Source organism: Clavelina lepadiformis, chromosome 1 (genome assembly GCF_947623445.1).
Source record: "Clavelina lepadiformis chromosome 1, kaClaLepa1.1, whole genome shotgun sequence".
In the NCBI taxonomy this organism is placed as follows: Eukaryota; Metazoa; Chordata; class Ascidiacea; order Aplousobranchia; family Clavelinidae; genus Clavelina; species Clavelina lepadiformis.
In genome coordinates this window covers 27,681,196-27,698,307 of record NC_135240.1, presented here as the reverse complement: position 1 = coordinate 27,698,307, position 17,112 = coordinate 27,681,196, and the positions used below count along the sequence as shown (strand labels likewise).

General features: G+C 37.2%; 3 protein-coding genes across 4 annotated transcripts; 1 reads left to right on the top strand and 2 right to left on the bottom strand.

Annotated features, from left to right (window-relative positions):
- Window positions 1-16: 16 nt before the first annotated feature.
- LOC143446948 (ubiquitin-like protein 3) lies at window positions 17-7,484 on the bottom strand. Of its 2 annotated transcripts, XM_076946840.1 has the most exons (7): window positions 7,069-7,484; window positions 4,228-5,485; window positions 3,236-3,327; window positions 2,933-3,041; window positions 2,230-2,316; window positions 2,077-2,154; window positions 17-1,348 (listed from the first exon to the last, which is right to left on the bottom strand). In XM_076946840.1, the coding sequence occupies exons 3-7, from the start codon at window positions 3,308-3,310 to the stop codon at window positions 1,287-1,289; spliced, it is 411 nt and encodes a 136-aa protein (XP_076802955.1). In that variant the 5' UTR covers window positions 3,311-3,327; window positions 4,228-5,485; window positions 7,069-7,484; the 3' UTR covers window positions 17-1,286. The 2 variants fall into 2 exon arrangements, with proteins under 2 accessions (XP_076802955.1, XP_076802945.1); XM_076946830.1 differs by having other exon boundaries at window positions 4,228-7,484.
- A 1,296-nt stretch (window positions 7,485-8,780) lies between these two features.
- Window positions 8,781-11,478, bottom strand: LOC143460011 (small ribosomal subunit protein uS11). The gene is made up of 5 exons (XM_076957366.1): window positions 11,358-11,478; window positions 10,184-10,339; window positions 9,864-9,965; window positions 9,472-9,608; window positions 8,781-8,881 (listed from the first exon to the last, which is right to left on the bottom strand). Exons 2-5 carry the CDS (start codon window positions 10,330-10,332, stop codon window positions 8,814-8,816), a joined length of 456 nt encoding a protein of 151 aa, XP_076813481.1. The 5' UTR covers window positions 10,333-10,339; window positions 11,358-11,478; the 3' UTR covers window positions 8,781-8,813.
- A 1,133-nt stretch (window positions 11,479-12,611) lies between these two features.
- LOC143460002 (uncharacterized) lies at window positions 12,612-16,553 on the top strand. Its single transcript, XM_076957355.1, has 9 exons — window positions 12,612-12,847; window positions 13,293-13,537; window positions 13,777-13,913; window positions 14,228-14,348; window positions 14,422-14,570; window positions 14,942-15,113; window positions 15,231-15,447; window positions 15,563-15,739; window positions 16,054-16,553. The coding sequence occupies exons 1-9, from the start codon at window positions 12,739-12,741 to the stop codon at window positions 16,242-16,244; spliced, it is 1,518 nt and encodes a 505-aa protein (XP_076813470.1). The 5' UTR covers window positions 12,612-12,738; the 3' UTR covers window positions 16,245-16,553.
- The last annotated feature ends 559 nt before the right edge of the window (window positions 16,554-17,112 follow it).

Here is a 17,112-nt window from a genome sequence, read left to right as displayed (position 1 = left end):
TTTTTGTACAAGAATATCAGATTAGACAAACACAAGTTTATTCAGCAAGACTTGATAAAGAAAACAAGAGCAAAATGATGATGATAAAGCTGTAAAAGGGCCAATGACATAAACTACAAAACGGTTACGTAAAACTCAATGATGTTCATGCAAAGAAACTCTGCTCAAGGGACTACCTTAGTTTGTACAGCACAGAAAATTTCATGATACAAATGATTCCACTACAGCACCAACTCAGTACGAAGTTGTTTAGAAATTTATACAATTCACTGTCACTAATTGAGTTGTATCTTGTGGTGAAAATCCTACCAGATTGTGATTAAAAAAACAAGGTCTTAAGTGCATAAAAAAAACAAAAATTACAGAAAACATGCTCATTTGCTTCGGTTCTAGAACAAAGATTTCTCCATTTCATCAGACGGAACCAAACGCAAGACGAGTAACTACTAGCGGTGACATTTTTACCATAAAATTCATTGTGGTTATAAAGAGTATCAAACACTTTCATCAAAACATTATCTACGGTCAACAGAAACATTACAATTCGTGATCAACAGAGCTACAACTGTAAAAACATCGTGATCATTGTAGTTGCTAATAAATGAACTAAACTAACTTGACAAGAATAATGCACAAAACATACAGTGTAGTCCAAGCCTAATATATTAAGTGTTTCTCTGAGGTATCCTGGGCAATAAGTTTACACATGCTCAGCCTAATATTTCATGTTAAAATTTGATTTAGGGAAACAATCATTTTCAGGTGGGAATGTCGGGTCAAAATCACAGTAGGATGAACAACATTAATTTCACACATTTCATTTTTGCCTTACTTAAGCATTTGGCTTTAGATAAAGTAACATTACGTTGCCTTATCATGACAAGCTTCTATATAATAAGGTCTTGCAGCTCGCTTGCTGCCTCAAGAACACATCCTCAAAATGTTTTGCGGTAAAAGCACAAAAAAAAGAAAAAAACTGAATTTGATTAATCTGCAACTGGGGGATTTTTCCACTTCAACAAGAACCCAAATTTATATTTTTTTTGTCAACCATTAACGAAAACTGTTCAACTCAAGTTCGGCGAGTTCAGAAAAGTTTACAGACTTGCATAAATCTATGATTTATTACTACATCTAACTGCATGTGAAGATTTGAAAAACTTTGCAGAGATGGATGGTTTCCCGGTTGATTCCGCAAATAATCAACCAACCAGAAACGTGGACAACCCATCCATCTCTGGGCTCGACCACGTTCTAATGTAGGGCAATGTCTCATATTTTTCAATCTACAGAATGGCACAACAGAGACGGCACCTTCTTTCACCCGTCTTCTCTTGAGATTGTTGATCTGCAAAAATTAAGAAGCCACTGAACTCTATAACATTGTTTCAACAAATTCAAGGTTGAAACAAAAACTATCACCCTGCTGTGATGTGGAGTAAATTGCTCAATTTCTCTAAAATACAATATTAATGTGGGAACACTAAAGAAAATATTATTATCGAAATCTTGATATGGTACAGTATTTATAAAAATATATCATTCAACAGAGTTTCTTCTGCCACTAGCCAGACTATATATTCGCCGTTATTAGCCAATATAAGTAAATACCTTTAACTTGCTTCACATTACACTTAAACATTCTTGCTCTACACAAGTATACAGCAGTGCATGTGATGCTTTGAAGCATGTTTTAAGTAAAGCTACAACCTGAGTGTGTTTGACCCGATATCTAACGCAGTGGAAAGAGCTAAATATATTGTTCCAAGTGAACTGACAATGCTCTTACTCCAGTACAACTATACACAGCTTCTTATCAAGGATTTTAGTAGCTAATCTCATGGAATGTATCCTGTTATTATAGCATTTTAGCTGAACTGTAGTTGGGAGAAAGCTAGAGTAATGTAACCTGGTCATCAGTCATTGATAATTATGATTTGTCAATCAGAATAAATGGAAGCAAAGCTTCATTGAAAGTGGATATAAAATACGCCTTGACTGATGCAGATATATGAACGAATAATAATATTGTATGACCAAACAAGTTGGCAAGAATGGAAGAAAGAAATAAGTCACCCTGTGAGTGTGGCTCTGGTAGGGTCTCCCTTGAAACTAAATGCATCACTGTTGTTTTGCCCACCGGAATCTTCAGAGCTGTAAAATATAAACAAAGTTTCATTGAAATCGTTCAGTTGAACCAAATCTAAAGTTGCATTTTCATGTTGTCACCTCCAAGTGTGGCATTTCCATGAAGAAATCTCCCCTGGTATATCAAACGCAAAACTGCGTGCGTGTTGACGGTATCTTCGGTCCAGTCTAAACATTCAGAGCTATTTAACGACTATCAAAGCAAGATTAACGATACGTCATATGATGTAGTTGCTCAACTTTGATGGCCAAACACTTTATATAATAGATGCTTTCACTGGCAACAGGACAATTACAAGCTGTGGCTTCTGACCAAAGCAGAAAATGTAAATAAGCGGTAGAACTAAATGCATGAAACTTAGAAAGCTTGAGGTAACAGAATTAAAATCACATGAACCTGATTTGGATGAATCAATGCAAATAAATATGTCACTGGACAAACAATTAAAACAGAGAAGCTTCCAGCCAATAGGTTATATGATATGTTTCTGGTGTTTACACCTTACATGTAACAAGATACGTCACAGTTATTTGACAAACATTAACTGGTCCAATTTTATCACCCAATTTCACATGGATACATAGCAGCCAACAACTAAAAACTAGAGATACTGTGTATGTAGCTAAACCCAGGTACGTTTGCCTCATTTAAACTAAAGTAATAAGAAAACTTACTCAAAGTTGTGTAAATTCACGCTCAATGAGTTGAAATAAGCACATACATATATACACTTTTAAAAATCATGCTCTCTACTAAAACTATCATACGTTACATAACGCATACTTTCTGGCCAGCTATCAAAGACGTGCTTTGCAACATCTGATGCAGAGTGAGCTGGTGTGAAATAGAATGTATGTGTTTGGCCACTCACTCTCATCAACTTCAGTGCAATCTACAATTTAAAACTTTAATTTAGCGTCGAAATAGTGCTGTTATTTTAATCTTTGTATTCACTATTATACAACATGCACATCACATGTGTTATGATTCAAGCAATAGTAAGTGATAGATTTATGATAACTTCTCCCCTAAAACACATGAATGAAAACAAATATGTCAAAAAAGCATAAAATTGTTCTTTTATACCTTATCCTTGTTTGAAGCATTCACTGAACTTTTTGTTGGTGTAGTAGGCGCAGAACTACTTGAAGAGGCGGCCATAACTTAAGTACTACTCCCTGTCATTAAAATAATGAAATTTTAGGGCAGCCCAAAAAGGCATTATTGATTATGACTAAGGAAGACAAAAGGCCAAACAATGAGGCATTATGACATCGCATGGTACAAGATTTGTCAGACTTTTATATTTAAATAACCAACCCATGAAAGAAGCCTTATTTAAAGCTAACAATTGGCATCTAAAGACCTATATATAGGATTACAAGTTATTAATCAAACACAGTAATGAACCAACTTTGTAAAACAGCTTTAGCAAACATAATTACATATATATATATATATATGCATATATATCTTTTATACCCAGATTTTGTAAATGTGTGAATTAATCGTATAAAAAGTACAGTATGATTATAATGTTGCTGTTGCAATTAAGCTAATTGACACATAGGTAATACCGTCAAAAAGCCAATAGCCAGCAAAATTAAAGAGTAGATACAAATTTACATGTTTTCAGCATTTGCATTATACAGTGAATCTTTGAGCTACAAATGTTACTTTACAGTTTTAGCATAAGGGCACTGTTTGTTTAAAATTTAATACAGTTCACTATTTACTTTCTTTCAATAAAAACTCTGAGTGGCAGCCACATCAGACTATGTTGATGCGTCGTTGAAGTTGGCCAATCAGATCCAGTCATGCAACGGTATTGTTTGTTGTATAAGCACATAATTACACACAAAGTGGCACTTTTGATTCAGTGCATGGTGAGTTGGTGACATTTAAGGGCAATTTGAAAATTTCCACGGTGAATGTAATTGCAACAACACGAACGGCAATCACACATTGCTATTGTTTATGATATTTATGTTATTTGTTTTCATGTGATCACATGAAGCAGCCAAGGTGGAGTGCAAGACAATCTCTTAAGCAAGTATATGTTACGGTACAGTACATACCTCAACTAGAAGATAGAATCTTGGTCAGAACTTCTGAATAAACAATTCACTACAAATAAGCGTTATTTGTGAAGAGTTTAACTTATAATGTCGGCATGACGGGTAACTATCTTTAATAGATGTTTATGTTTTGCCTTAACTGTAATACACAAAAATAAAACAAAAGTAAGCAAACTGTGAAGAAAAACAGAAAATAGTCATCCAAAACTGCTATAGTATGTACTGTTTAACCAGACCATGATCGATACGGTTAGGTATAAAATGACAAAAAACACTGAATTCATCATTTACTTCATTAGCATCAAACAGCAACACCAAAGTGAATCTCAATAGTACAGGTGGCACATTTGTCACTGTCGTGTTGCATAATTGACATTAAAAAATAAGAAAAAATTTAAAAGCAATGGATAAAGTGGTCATAATATGCAAAATCTGGTCATGGTAAACATAGACCTTTTATAGCAAAATTTGTGACCGAAGAAGGACAATAATATTAAGCAGGTTGTCATACTATCCACAGTCATAGTAAGTGGATTCTGCTATATACCGGTACATCTACTCAGGATATATTTCGTCATAAGTATTGACTTATATAACTTTGAAATCTCAGATAGTGATGAATGCTAAAGCTGGGTGAGTATTATTTATTCGCTTACAAGTCTTACCTCATATATTGTTATATTGTATTTAATAAAATAGGCTTTTGATGCTCTGGTGTGAAATCGGTAAAACACTTCCTCCTTATTCAACTGACTTGTACATGACTATTGAGCGAGCTGATTTAATGCACGGCGAATATGAAGGAGGAACTGGATTGATAAAGTTGTCTCATTTAGAAGTTGCTGCCATTACTGTGCAGTGACCTTCTGTTGCAAAGCACGTGCATTTTCTCTTTGCTTTTTTTTGATAAAGTGAGCAATTCCCACCAAAAACATTACAAGAACAAATTGGTTAGGGAGTTTGAAAACAGCACAATCAGCAAAAGTTACCCAGACTCTAGCACTTCCAACACCACACTGACATAAAGGGTGATAACTTGAACATGAGGAAAATAATGCAAAACAAACCCAAAACATTAAATAACACAGCAGAGATAGAAAGAAATATTTTTCTTCAATCAACCGACAAAATGGCTGGTGTTATGCTTGTATCTGGAGTATTTGCACAGAGAACATGGATGCATTGGTAAAGTTGACTTCCAACTATCATAGTATTATTTCCATTGTGTTGATGATGAGTAGGGCCATTTTTATATGACCTTAAAAAATCAATAATATGACTTTATTTTTTGGAAAATATGACTTTATGTGAAAATCGTGTATTTTTACATGCGAACAACGTCACTCACGGAACTAAAGAGTAAAACATACGCAACATTACAGTAATACACATCCATTTTTATTTTAAACCACTGTTGTAGTACAGTTTCATGTAGTGTGGAATGTTAGAGTCTTTGAAGTTACGATTTGAACGTAAAAATGACTTTAGTAAGGAAAATGAGCGCTCCACAGACGCTGATGTGGGTTGACACTTCTGCAGTTTTGCATAAAGCACTGGTGAAATGTCTTGTCTTTGTAGCTCCATAATTTGTTTCACATCGTTTTTGTCCAATCGCTTCTTAATGTAATTTTTGAGCTCAAGCTAGCGGATCTTTTCCGAAATCAAGGGCATTTAGATCAGCATGGGCCTCTTTGATGGTGTACGTACAACTTTCCATTTTGAGTATTAAGTTTGAAATATTGTTGTAGTGGAGGCATATTTCTGTTAACTGACTAGTCAACTTTGGATCGTTGACTGTAACCGTCTGTGACTGTAAGTGTTACGTAGGCTAATCCTACAGTTTGCCTTCGTTCAATCAGAAATTGCCTTACTTTCTTAGTGCTTAATTGCTTCACCGCTTAAATTGGTACTTTTTATTTAAAGTATACAACGATATGACTTTATAACTCAAAAATATGACTATATAACTTAAAAAGCTGATTTATGACCTAACCAGGAAAGTATGACTTTATATGACTTCATAACTTTCTTAATATACCTCATAGGGATGCGGTTTTTGCGTTAAAATTGATTTCACGACTTACTGATGCATAGAAAAAAATATGACTTTAAATGGCCTTAATGATGAGAGACAAGCAGAATATTCATTTAAAGCGTAACAGTATAGGCGTTGTTATGCGCGCACACGCAAGCAATTGCTAAACAAGTGACACTAAATTAACATGTTTGCATGCACAATGACTCATCAAAAACTGTCGAAATTTTCAGTTGGGGGTAAATGGACGCTAGTAAAATTGGGTAGTTAACCGTAATGGAATGTGGAGCACCTTTACGTACGAGGTCCATTAACGTGCACATTTCACTTTTTTATTTTTACGATGATTTGTGTCTTTGCCGACACGATTACCCACGTGCTTACAGGTTGGGCTATACGGTAGTTAGCTACTTTGCTGTTTGTATGGCCTAAATGAGAATGTCACTTTCTTAATCGGTCTGTATTTCATGGCAGGATTCGCTGAGATCTCAAGTGTGCATCTCATCATCTCTTTATGCAAAGCATTATGGCCTCTCGCTTTGCTAGGTGCCACAAATGCAAAGTCGTATTTTACAATTATATAATACTTGGATAAATTTCCAATTAAAGGGTAAATTACAAAATTTATACTGTTGGACAGCATTGTATTTTTACAAAGTCAAGTATGCAATAAATTTGCTTCAAATTTATCTCTAGTGTGCCGCTACCACGAAATACAGACTGGTCCTTAATAAACAAGTTACTATAAGGAAGGTAGTATTATTTAAAGTCACAATTTTTATCACACTGAGTTCTGGGCTATATACCTTTTCTTGGAAACGATGGAAATAGTTCTTAGCAATTGGCATGACAACTAGGCCTAATAGCGCTATTGACTCGCTCGGCTCTCTAATACATTGATACTCCGACTTGAGTAGGAAGAAGTTATGAAGTAATAAAGACTAACTGATGACGTAATAATTCCATAACACTCCGTCCTGATATGGCAGTGCAAAAGTACGAGACCCCAACTAGCAAGGACATAGAAGGAAGTAAAACTACAGTATATATACACTTAGACTAGGCCTATATAAGCTCTAAGCTAGTGCAGTAGTAAATTCTTAGTAATCAGGTATTTTTGCAGGTACGCATTGACGCAGATTAGCACTTAAAAATATTTAATAACGTTACCTTCATCATATTACATACATACTTAAGTCTAAAATTAACAGGTTCAACTCGTCTGTCTCGTCACCTCTGCGTCTCAGGGTTTCGTGAAGTTCTTTGTGATCGGAATTCGGTGACACAATAAACATCTTGTAACAAAATATTTAGCTGGGACATGCCTTTGCAGAAATTACGTGATTGTTCGTGAGCATTTGTTTTATTATGCTATAACTCTAACGGTTAGCATCGTAACTTTTGCTCCGCACAGTTAATGGTGAAAAATAAATAATACTTTAGAGAATAATTAGATTTATGATGAACCGATCAAGCTCGTAACCAGACCGGAGCACGGAAGGAAGCGTCCAGGTGCATCAAATTTGTCTGACAGCGCCTGACTTTGACATTCTTTTAAAGCAGGGGTGGGCAAACTTTTTGTACTGAGGGCCACATTTGAAAAAATGTTGCAGCCGGCGGGCCGCACATTCTCATTACAAAGTAGGAAAATTTACCCGGTGTGTAAATAAACGCATATTCATATTAAACACAATTTTTGCATTTCACACTAAGTTACGTTTAAAGCTATGCAATCATCATCACAAAGGCCTACGGTAGCCGCTACCGTAATTGTATTTTATGATCAAACAATTGAATCAAGCAATGCGTGAGAAGTGTATGTTGCAATACATGCGCGACTGACGCCTTACGATATTACGGTAGCCGCTACCGTAATTGTATTTTATGATCAAACAATTGAATCAAACAATGCGTGAGAAGTGTATGCTGCGATACATGCGCGACTGACGTGTGTGTGTTTACGCACTGAAAGTGAAGAGAAAAACACACTCGTAAAGGTAACCTGTTTAATTGAAACAATAAGTGATGAGTAGGAGTTTCTGCAAGTGCCGGCGGGCCGTAGTTTGCCCACCCCTGTTTTAAAGCTATTTTTTTTAACGCGACCCAAGTTCACATATCTTTTGGAGCCGGCCGACAATTCTGTGAGCTCCAGCAGCATTGCAGTGTTAACAACTTTTTGATTTATTTCTTTTTTACTTGAAACGAGAGTCAGCAAATGCCAACACGAAATGTGACATGCATAGAAACAAGCTTTTGTCAGCCCTTCAGATGGGGTTTACCTACAAGCTGGCAGTGACAAATAATTCAAACTTTATAACCGTTTCACGTCATACAACTGAAAAATTTCATATCAGCGGTAGTGTTTGCAAACTTCGGATGGGCATAACCTTAACACTTGCAAGAATTTGATATCTTTAGTAATTAACTGCTGCACTTTAAATCTTCCAACAATTCCTGTCTTTAACATGTTGTTTATTCTTATCACTAACCAGCCTGCATTGACAAATAAGGGCAAACGTAAAGCAGATGTTTTAATTTTATTACGCACTGCTTACAAACGTCTTCCTCTGCGACCACCCTTTCGTCTTGTGCTGTCTGACGGAACAGGAGTGACATCCTCTGCAAAAACATTTCCTCATGAATATATGCTGTAACTATGTGTTCTATAGCATACTAAGAATACTGTCTATGACAGGGGTTCTTAAAGTATGGGTCGCGACCCAAACATGGGTCGCGGAGGGTCAGAAAATGGGTCGCGACATAGTGACATAGGTGGGTCGCGACATAGGTTAATATAATATAATATAGGTCTACAGGACATTAAAATGGGTCGCGACATAGGTTTGGGTCGTGAGGTGATCATGAAACTCAGATTTGGGTCGCGCTCAAAAAAGTTTAAGAACCGCTGGTCTATGATTTATGATGGATTTGATTGAACAACAAATCAAACCACCAACTGTAATTCACATGGTTACAAGTTTGGACCAATACAGCCGCCATTACTACAATACTGACAATGAACGTGTGTGAAATAGAAAATGTCCAGATATATGCTACTGTAGTGATGCCGACCTTGCATGTATTTGCAGTCAGCGACCGTCGAGAAGCATCATTGCTTTTGGTCAAACTTTGACCAGAAGTCCACTAACACTGGACTTCCTGGCTTCGATATTGACCTGACATAGCAAGTGCGAGCACAAGGTACTTACCTATGCGACCAATCTTCATTCCGGATCTGGCAAGTGCACGCAAGGCGCTCTGAGCACCAGGTCCTGGGGTTTTGGTTCTTGTACCACCGGTGGCTCTAAGCTTAATGTGAAGAGCATTTATGCCAATTTCTTTGCACCTTGGAACAAAAAGTCATGTGATTTGTATCAAAATTAAAGCCTTACTACAGATGTTGTGTAAGCATGCAATGTAAGTCAATGTGGTAATTGCCAACTGCACGTGAGCATTAGTGCGTTAGCGACCGTCATAAAAACAAATTATTCTGGGTCAAGTTTTGACCAGTTCAACGAAAGAGGCAGAGAAACTGGCTTCGATAATGACCGTTTAATATTTCTGAAAATATATGAAGAGGGCCATAGCATTATTGAAGTACCTTGCGGCAACATCCTGAGCTGCCAACATAGCAGCATACGGTGAAGCTTCGTCACGATCGGCTTTTACCTTCATACCACCGGTGATACGAACAATTGTTTCTCTGAGGAAAATGATAGTTAAAATAAGACTGCACCACACAAAGTCACGACTTAAAAATACACCATTGCCCAGCAAGGAAACAACAGCAGCAATAGCTTCTTATAGCAAGGTATATAGCTTAGAATTCTTTGTACAGAATAAAGGTAAACCACTATTAAGTACAGTGACAAAATATCTGCATAAAACAGCAACAATGGTTGTGTTATTTTTAAGACGTACTTTCCCGACAAATCAGTGACATGTACGAAGGTATCATTGAACGAGGCAAAGATGTGCGCTACGCCGAAAACATTTTCACCTTCGGCCACTTGAGGTCCAAGTTGGACGACTTCTTCAACTTTTTCGGTCTTTCCTTTTCTTGCTGGCATATTCTATCTGAAAAATAAAAATATTATTGAATATCAAACACGTACATTTCACAAACTTTTTTCTAAATGCTACATCCTCAACAGTATTATCAGTTATTTATACTTTTGGAATTTAAGAAACAGTAAGTAAGCAACAGCTAAAATGGGATAAGTCTCAATAAAAAATTGGAGAGTTTGTTGTTTAAGTCAAGTCTTTACACTTAATAACAAAGCAAAATAGACATCTTTGTCACTCATCGATTTATGTTGTTTGAAACATACGTTCAACTCCAACAATATTAATGGTTTAAAAAATTGTTGTTTAAGCTTTTACAAACCATGACATGACAAAAAGAAACCTAAGATGAAACTCCGTGATTGTCCAGACTAGAAAGCACGGCAGTTTTCGACCAGAATTTACGCGTGCTAAGTCGAAAATCAGTGCACAACTAAATAACGTCGGGGTCTAGTATACAAATACATCCTGTGGTTGAACTCATTAACATGCAAACCAAAGTTTGAAACAATCATGTCGAGATATAATAAACAAATCAGGCAGAAGCTGGTGGCATGAATGCCTTGGGCCTATTGTACTTTGACTTCAGTGAATTGAAAGCCAGTATGGGAATGAATTATGAGGTAATAGAAATAATTATGATGCAATCATTCCCCAATATTCGACCCTGATATGAGAATGCAAAAGCAACCCAGAAGGCGTTTGCATGACAACTGTTTATAACCTTAGCTCACATGATTTCCAAACACACAAAATTGTGCTTCTTACCAAACGCTTCAATTTGAAACAGTGATATTAGCTTACAATACAACCATCAGGGTTAAACTACATTTCCATTCACTATGCTGTAAAGCCTAACCTTTGTTAACTTAAAAGCTAGATTCGGCGACTAACATCTGACGGTAAGAAAAATTTCTGCCACAATGTGCTACAAAACGCAAATAGAGATTTCCTTGATTTCACTTAAAACGCAGAAAGTTTAGTAGTATTGACGATTTATTCAGATATTGGGCCACATATGTTAACTTACCTAAGCACACCAACACCTCAATCAAAAAGAAGTAGTTAGTCCTTTCCAGTATCCCGTGTAACAACGTGTAACTTCTACTTGCAATCTTAGAAAAGGTTTATTTTATTGATCATAGAAATCTGAAAGGTTTACGGAAAGATTTTGAATTCATCCACCAAACACCCATGTCTTTTAACATTTCAATGTTTAAGTAAACTTTTAAAATAAAACTGCTTTTGCTTTGTGAGAAACGGGAACAGATTTATTACTACTGGTTTATTAATTCTGTACATACCGCCATTTTACGAAACATAGCTTTTGTGTTCATTGAAGCGAAACTACCCTGATGCTTCTTAAGCAATTTTTTCAGAAACAATTTTCCACCAAAATGTTGGGCAGCTGCTTTGTAAATTGTTGCTGCAAATATAAGTGACATCATTGGGACAGATCCTCATATATCATATTTTTGGAAAAAGATTGGCATTATATCGACTATTGTGAGTTTACCGGCCGCCTTTGAGACGCAAGTCAAACTCTTCAGTCTTGCGTTTAATAAAACTTTGGTGACTTGTTAGAAAAAAGGTGGTTTAACTTTTTGATGTCATTTGCAAGGTAACTTAAAATTATTTGAAACAAAAGACCGTAGACCGTAGGCTTACCTCCGGAAGGCTACTAACAAACTCACTAAGTTTCTTTCTTAAACTGCAAGCGTATTGGAAATCGGATTGTTAACACTTTTCTCATAAACACAGTAAATAAAATTCGTTACATAAAAAAATATTAAATAAAGTTGCTTACTTTTTATAGTCGATAGTAGTCAGTGTAGACAGCGTAGCAAACGACAAAAAAACCACAACTTACAAATTTCTGTGGTATTAAGCCTCGCGTTTGAATACGTTATACTTCATTACTTCAGTTCACATGTGTTTATCAGGTATTTTCAACTTTGCTCGAAATGCAAGGAAAAATTTGTTACTTATAACTTATTTATCACAAGCAGGATCCGATGAAATTAGTTTTACAGCAAGTTGATTTACATCCGTCTAACGTCAGTTATAGCCCGGGGCGAGCGCATCTTGAGTAGCAAGTCCACAACGATTTTTAGTCGACAAAAGTGTTGATAAAATTGTTAGTTTGTTTTGTTCGAGTCAAGTCGAAGTCGCTTGAACTTATCTGAATGTTGAAAAAGTACGAGTGCTCGTTTTGCCGATATCTTGCTGAGGGTTGTGATTGTGATAAAGATTGCTCATAATTTATAGGCCAAGCGTAAATGGTTTTGTTTATTTGTATAGACAGATAGCAAAGTTTCTGAGATAGGCCTAAAATGTAAAACCTGACATGCTTTAATGACGTTAGATCAGGGTAATCACCAGTTTTGTCACTAAACATGCTGTAGAAAGTCATGAATCTTTTAAAGGTTATTTATTTTGGCGCCTTGCTTTTGATGTCGGCAACTTCAGCTTCCAGTAATACTATTTCCACAACAAACAATTCCTCTCAATGCAGAAAAGGTAAGCCACGGTGACTGGTTCATTTTCTTGGGTTTAAATAACACGTCATAATGTTGCGTGATTTGGCTGTCAACTGTTTTGTTGCTTGTGCCATTGACATCAATAAGCTAATATTTATTCTTATATAGCTCGCGCAAAAGGTTTAAGTAATTAAAAAGAAGTTAGACAAAGTAATCTTTTAGATGAGTTGTGTAAATGTTTAATCGAAGTTTTAAACCACAACCTAACCAGTTTCAAAGTCCAAACACAGTTAAATTTTACCGGTACGGGATAACTTTTATCTGCTTAAGAGACGTCATAATGACAACCGACTGATAACAGAAAATTGTAATTTAGCAATTACGCGACATTCTTACAAAACAATGGTTAGCAAAGGCACTGGCAGTCTCAACAGTCTGACATCTTTGAACTTCTTTGATCTTTAATCTTCCATTTCAAATTCCAGATGCATCGCCAGAATTCAATACCCCCACTTCCCAATCACCCCACCACGAGCCCAGTGTCGCCTGCTGTCCTGATGAGGTGACTCTGAGGATTCCCAAATCACTGGTCGGGCTTTCCACATCTCCGGGTCAAGTCATGTTTAGAAGAGATGCATCCGAAAGATGTCGCTCATCAGAGGCGAGCTCCTACGCGTTCCAGCTCTCATTTGATCTTGATGATGAAGAAAATTGTGGAAGTGACGTAAAGGTAATGTCTCATGTAACTACCGCTAGATGCTGCTGCTGAAACCAAAATAACTCAACAAAAGAGTAAAAGGGAAAAAGCCGCTTTTGAAACATTGCCCTATAAGTTTAATAAAACCAATTTCTCTTTTTCGTTTGTTAATTGTTGTCTGCTAGGTTAGCATCAGAGCCTATAAGAATGCTTAGCGCTGCTTTTTGAAAACTCTCAAAATCAAACAAGTTAATTGTTTGTTGAATTGACAGAAAGAAGGTCCAAAGATCGTATCTTATAGCAACGAAGTGGTTTACCTGAACGAGAAGAACTTTGTTTTAAGTCTCATCAGCTTCACCTGCCTCTACTATGACGGTATTTACGTGCCAGCCCTACCAGCCTCATACAGGTAGGCTCATACATATAGGTAGCGGCGCACCAAAAGCTCTACTGATTATTGCGGTTATTGGAATTGTTGAACGGGCTGTGATGGGGAAATGAAGTGAAGCGATTTCACGTCGGTTTATGAATGATCGCTAAATCCCACAGAATACATGACCTACAAATTTTGGAAAACGGCATCACGACCTAGTGGCTGTTCAACTCGTGTCCCGACACCTAGTGACCGAAACATTCGGCTCATACAAAGAACAAGAAGCCAAAACGCTAGACTGCTTTTGACAGTTACATTTTCAGGTTAAACTAACCAAATGTTTTATGCAGAAAAGAAATAATCACGGACAGAAGCGACTCGAGCAAGAAATTGTTTCTTGAGATTATCTTGTACAGGGACGCAAGTTTTTCCTCCTCATCTTTGATCAAAGAAAGGTTTCCTCTGGCATCTGTAAGTCCAAGAGGTGCACAGTTGTTGAAATATCTTAAAACGTTATCTGAAACTTTTAAATTGAGCATCACAGGTGGAAAAGTTCGTCTTTGTTGAAGTGAGTCTTGAAGGGATGGAAGCCTTGGCCGAAAAATCTCGCTTCTTTATCGACAAATGTTTCGCGAGTTTAAACCCGGACCTGTCCAGCAAGAACAAAGCAGTTCACGGCTTTATAGAAAATGGGTAAGCTGGTGGAGTCACATTTGCTTTGTTTGGTAATAATGCTAGATAAAAGCAGGCCAGTATCCAACTGCAAGTCGGTTTAAATATTTTTAACAAATTGCTGTGATCAAGTAACGTTCAAATATTCTCAAAAATTTTCCCCTTGGTCTGGGTTGATCTACATCCGATTGGAGCGATTGCATCTAATTGGGCCCCGTGAAGGGAAGCTCCGCCCTTTGCTACACTTTATAATGAAAAAAACGCGTCGCTATCCAAACAAGGTTTGGTACCAAAAAATCCAATCAAGCCCCGCACTTTCCAAGTGCTGTAGTCAACCATTTTACAAGCCGTCGTATTAAGCTGAAATGTATTTAACAACGTTCTTTATTTAGATGTGCTGACGTTCGAGATTCCACTGTACAAGTCTTAAACGAGTCGGAGTCCTCCCTCATTCGTTTCAAGTTTCAAATGTTTAAGTGGTCCAATATGAGCGTTCAAAGGATTTATTTATTTTGTCTGGTTTCTTTCTGTGCCTCTGCAAATTCTTGCAATATCACTTCAAATGTAAGTCAGTGGTTAACTTCCTGAGAAACTGCGGAGCTTTTGGTCTGGTTTAGCGGTGAAATTTAAATTGCTTAGTTTTGGCTTAGTTTGCACAACTAACAAGACTTATTATTTCAGTCATGTGAAAATAAAGTATCCGTTACACGGCAGCAAAGAGTTACGCAACCGAAATCAAGCAATCCAGTCAAACGAGCTGTTGAAGGGCACAAAGCTGATTTAACGCTTGGAATTGGTCCAATTTTCCCCATTTTTTCTGCATTTTTAAGAGATAAATCAGATGCCAGCTCTGACGACTCCGACGAAAACAATGACCCCTTTGTTGGGAATAAATCAAGTGAGCCAATAATTTGATTCTTTGTAAAAATAATAAAATTTACCGGTTTGATTGTTCAACTTTTAATACTATTTTATGCTTCGTGGATCGTCATGTTTCAGTTTTTTCATCACAGTTGACCACAATTCACTACACATTGCGGTCGGCGTGGCGGCGGCGGTAACTTTCCTCATAATTGCCTTTGCTCTTTATGCTTTGTGGCGCCGCCACAAACAACGGCAGCAGCAGCACGTGCCCCCATTGAAGCCAACAAAAGAAGATCGAATTCAGCCGGGATTTGCTTTTGTTTTGAGTAAGTTAAGATTATTACCTCGTAACTGTTTCATTGTGGGTCGCATTGTTACGCGCGCCCGTGTCAAATTGCGTTATTCCCCGATTTCAAGAGGTTTTGTAATTGCAATTTTTATGTTTCATTTAACCGGAAAAAAGTCATAAAATTCGGCTTTTGTGCAGTTAAAATTTAATTAAATTCGCCGGACGCTGTTCTTATGATCCCTTCTAAGTATGTGGTCCAACGTAAGGTCGTTAAGAAGAACATGATAGTCTTGATATTCAATCGCGTTATAACCCTAATCTATCGTCTTACTTTTGTGACGTAAATAACAGGGTCATCGGACGACAATGAAATTTTCAACCAATCGCAGAATTCGGAAGAACAATCGAGAAAAAATGGAAAGAAATTGGATGGAAAACGCGAGCAAAGTAAAAAGGCGGACGCCGTTAATATGGAGCTTGAGGAAAATGAACGGAGTTTGCATCAAAATTTTGGTGGGAACATCCCGAGCAATTTGAACTAAATCACGAAACTTCAAGTTCAAGCAACGCAATAAATACGTCACATCCCCCACTTCAATAGTCACGAATCGAGTGATTTATTCCATGTATGACGTCATATGACCGGCAATGTTATTCTTTCATGGAAGTATTGAATGTTATGGGATGCTTAGATAAGCGGCCCATGATCCTTTCTCGTCCAACGTGAAGTCATTTAAGACCGTTGAGCTGCTGCCTAAAACACTGAAGTACCAAATAACTTCAATCTACCTTAATAAAGCATTGTTGTTAACAAAGCATTGTTTGGCGACATAAACCAAATCGATATTGTTTGTGACGCATCTCAGCCACACGAGTTTGTCCGTTACCGCATTATAAGATTTTAAATGTTTCCCCTTAATGGAGTCGATAAAAGCTTTCCAACGCGATGCTCAATATGACATGACATGTCTCGACGGTAATCACGTGATAGATCGCCAAGATCGCGGCAACATTCGCTGCTTTGTGACGTAATCGGATGTAGCTGGGCGCCTTCAAAGAAAGTTTTTCCGATGAATTGCTAAGAGTATAAGTCTCGGAGGAGGCCTCGGGAGGCGATCAAGTCATCTGCTTGTTTTAGCGCGGAATCTGAAGCGTTACGTCTTCAGCGGGGCGGATTGCGAAATGATCGCGGCACGATTGTAATTCTTTCTATTCGATAACTTCATTACATTGATCGCGTGGCTTTGACTTTGAACTGACATGTCATAGCATAGATCTCCGATTGAAGTTGAAACCCAGCGTACATATCGTACATGCCATACTGGTTGTCGTATAATTAGGTGGTTATGCGGTGTGCGGCGTCTTAAAATACGTTTGTGAGCTAATAGCAGCGCTATACGTATGCAACTA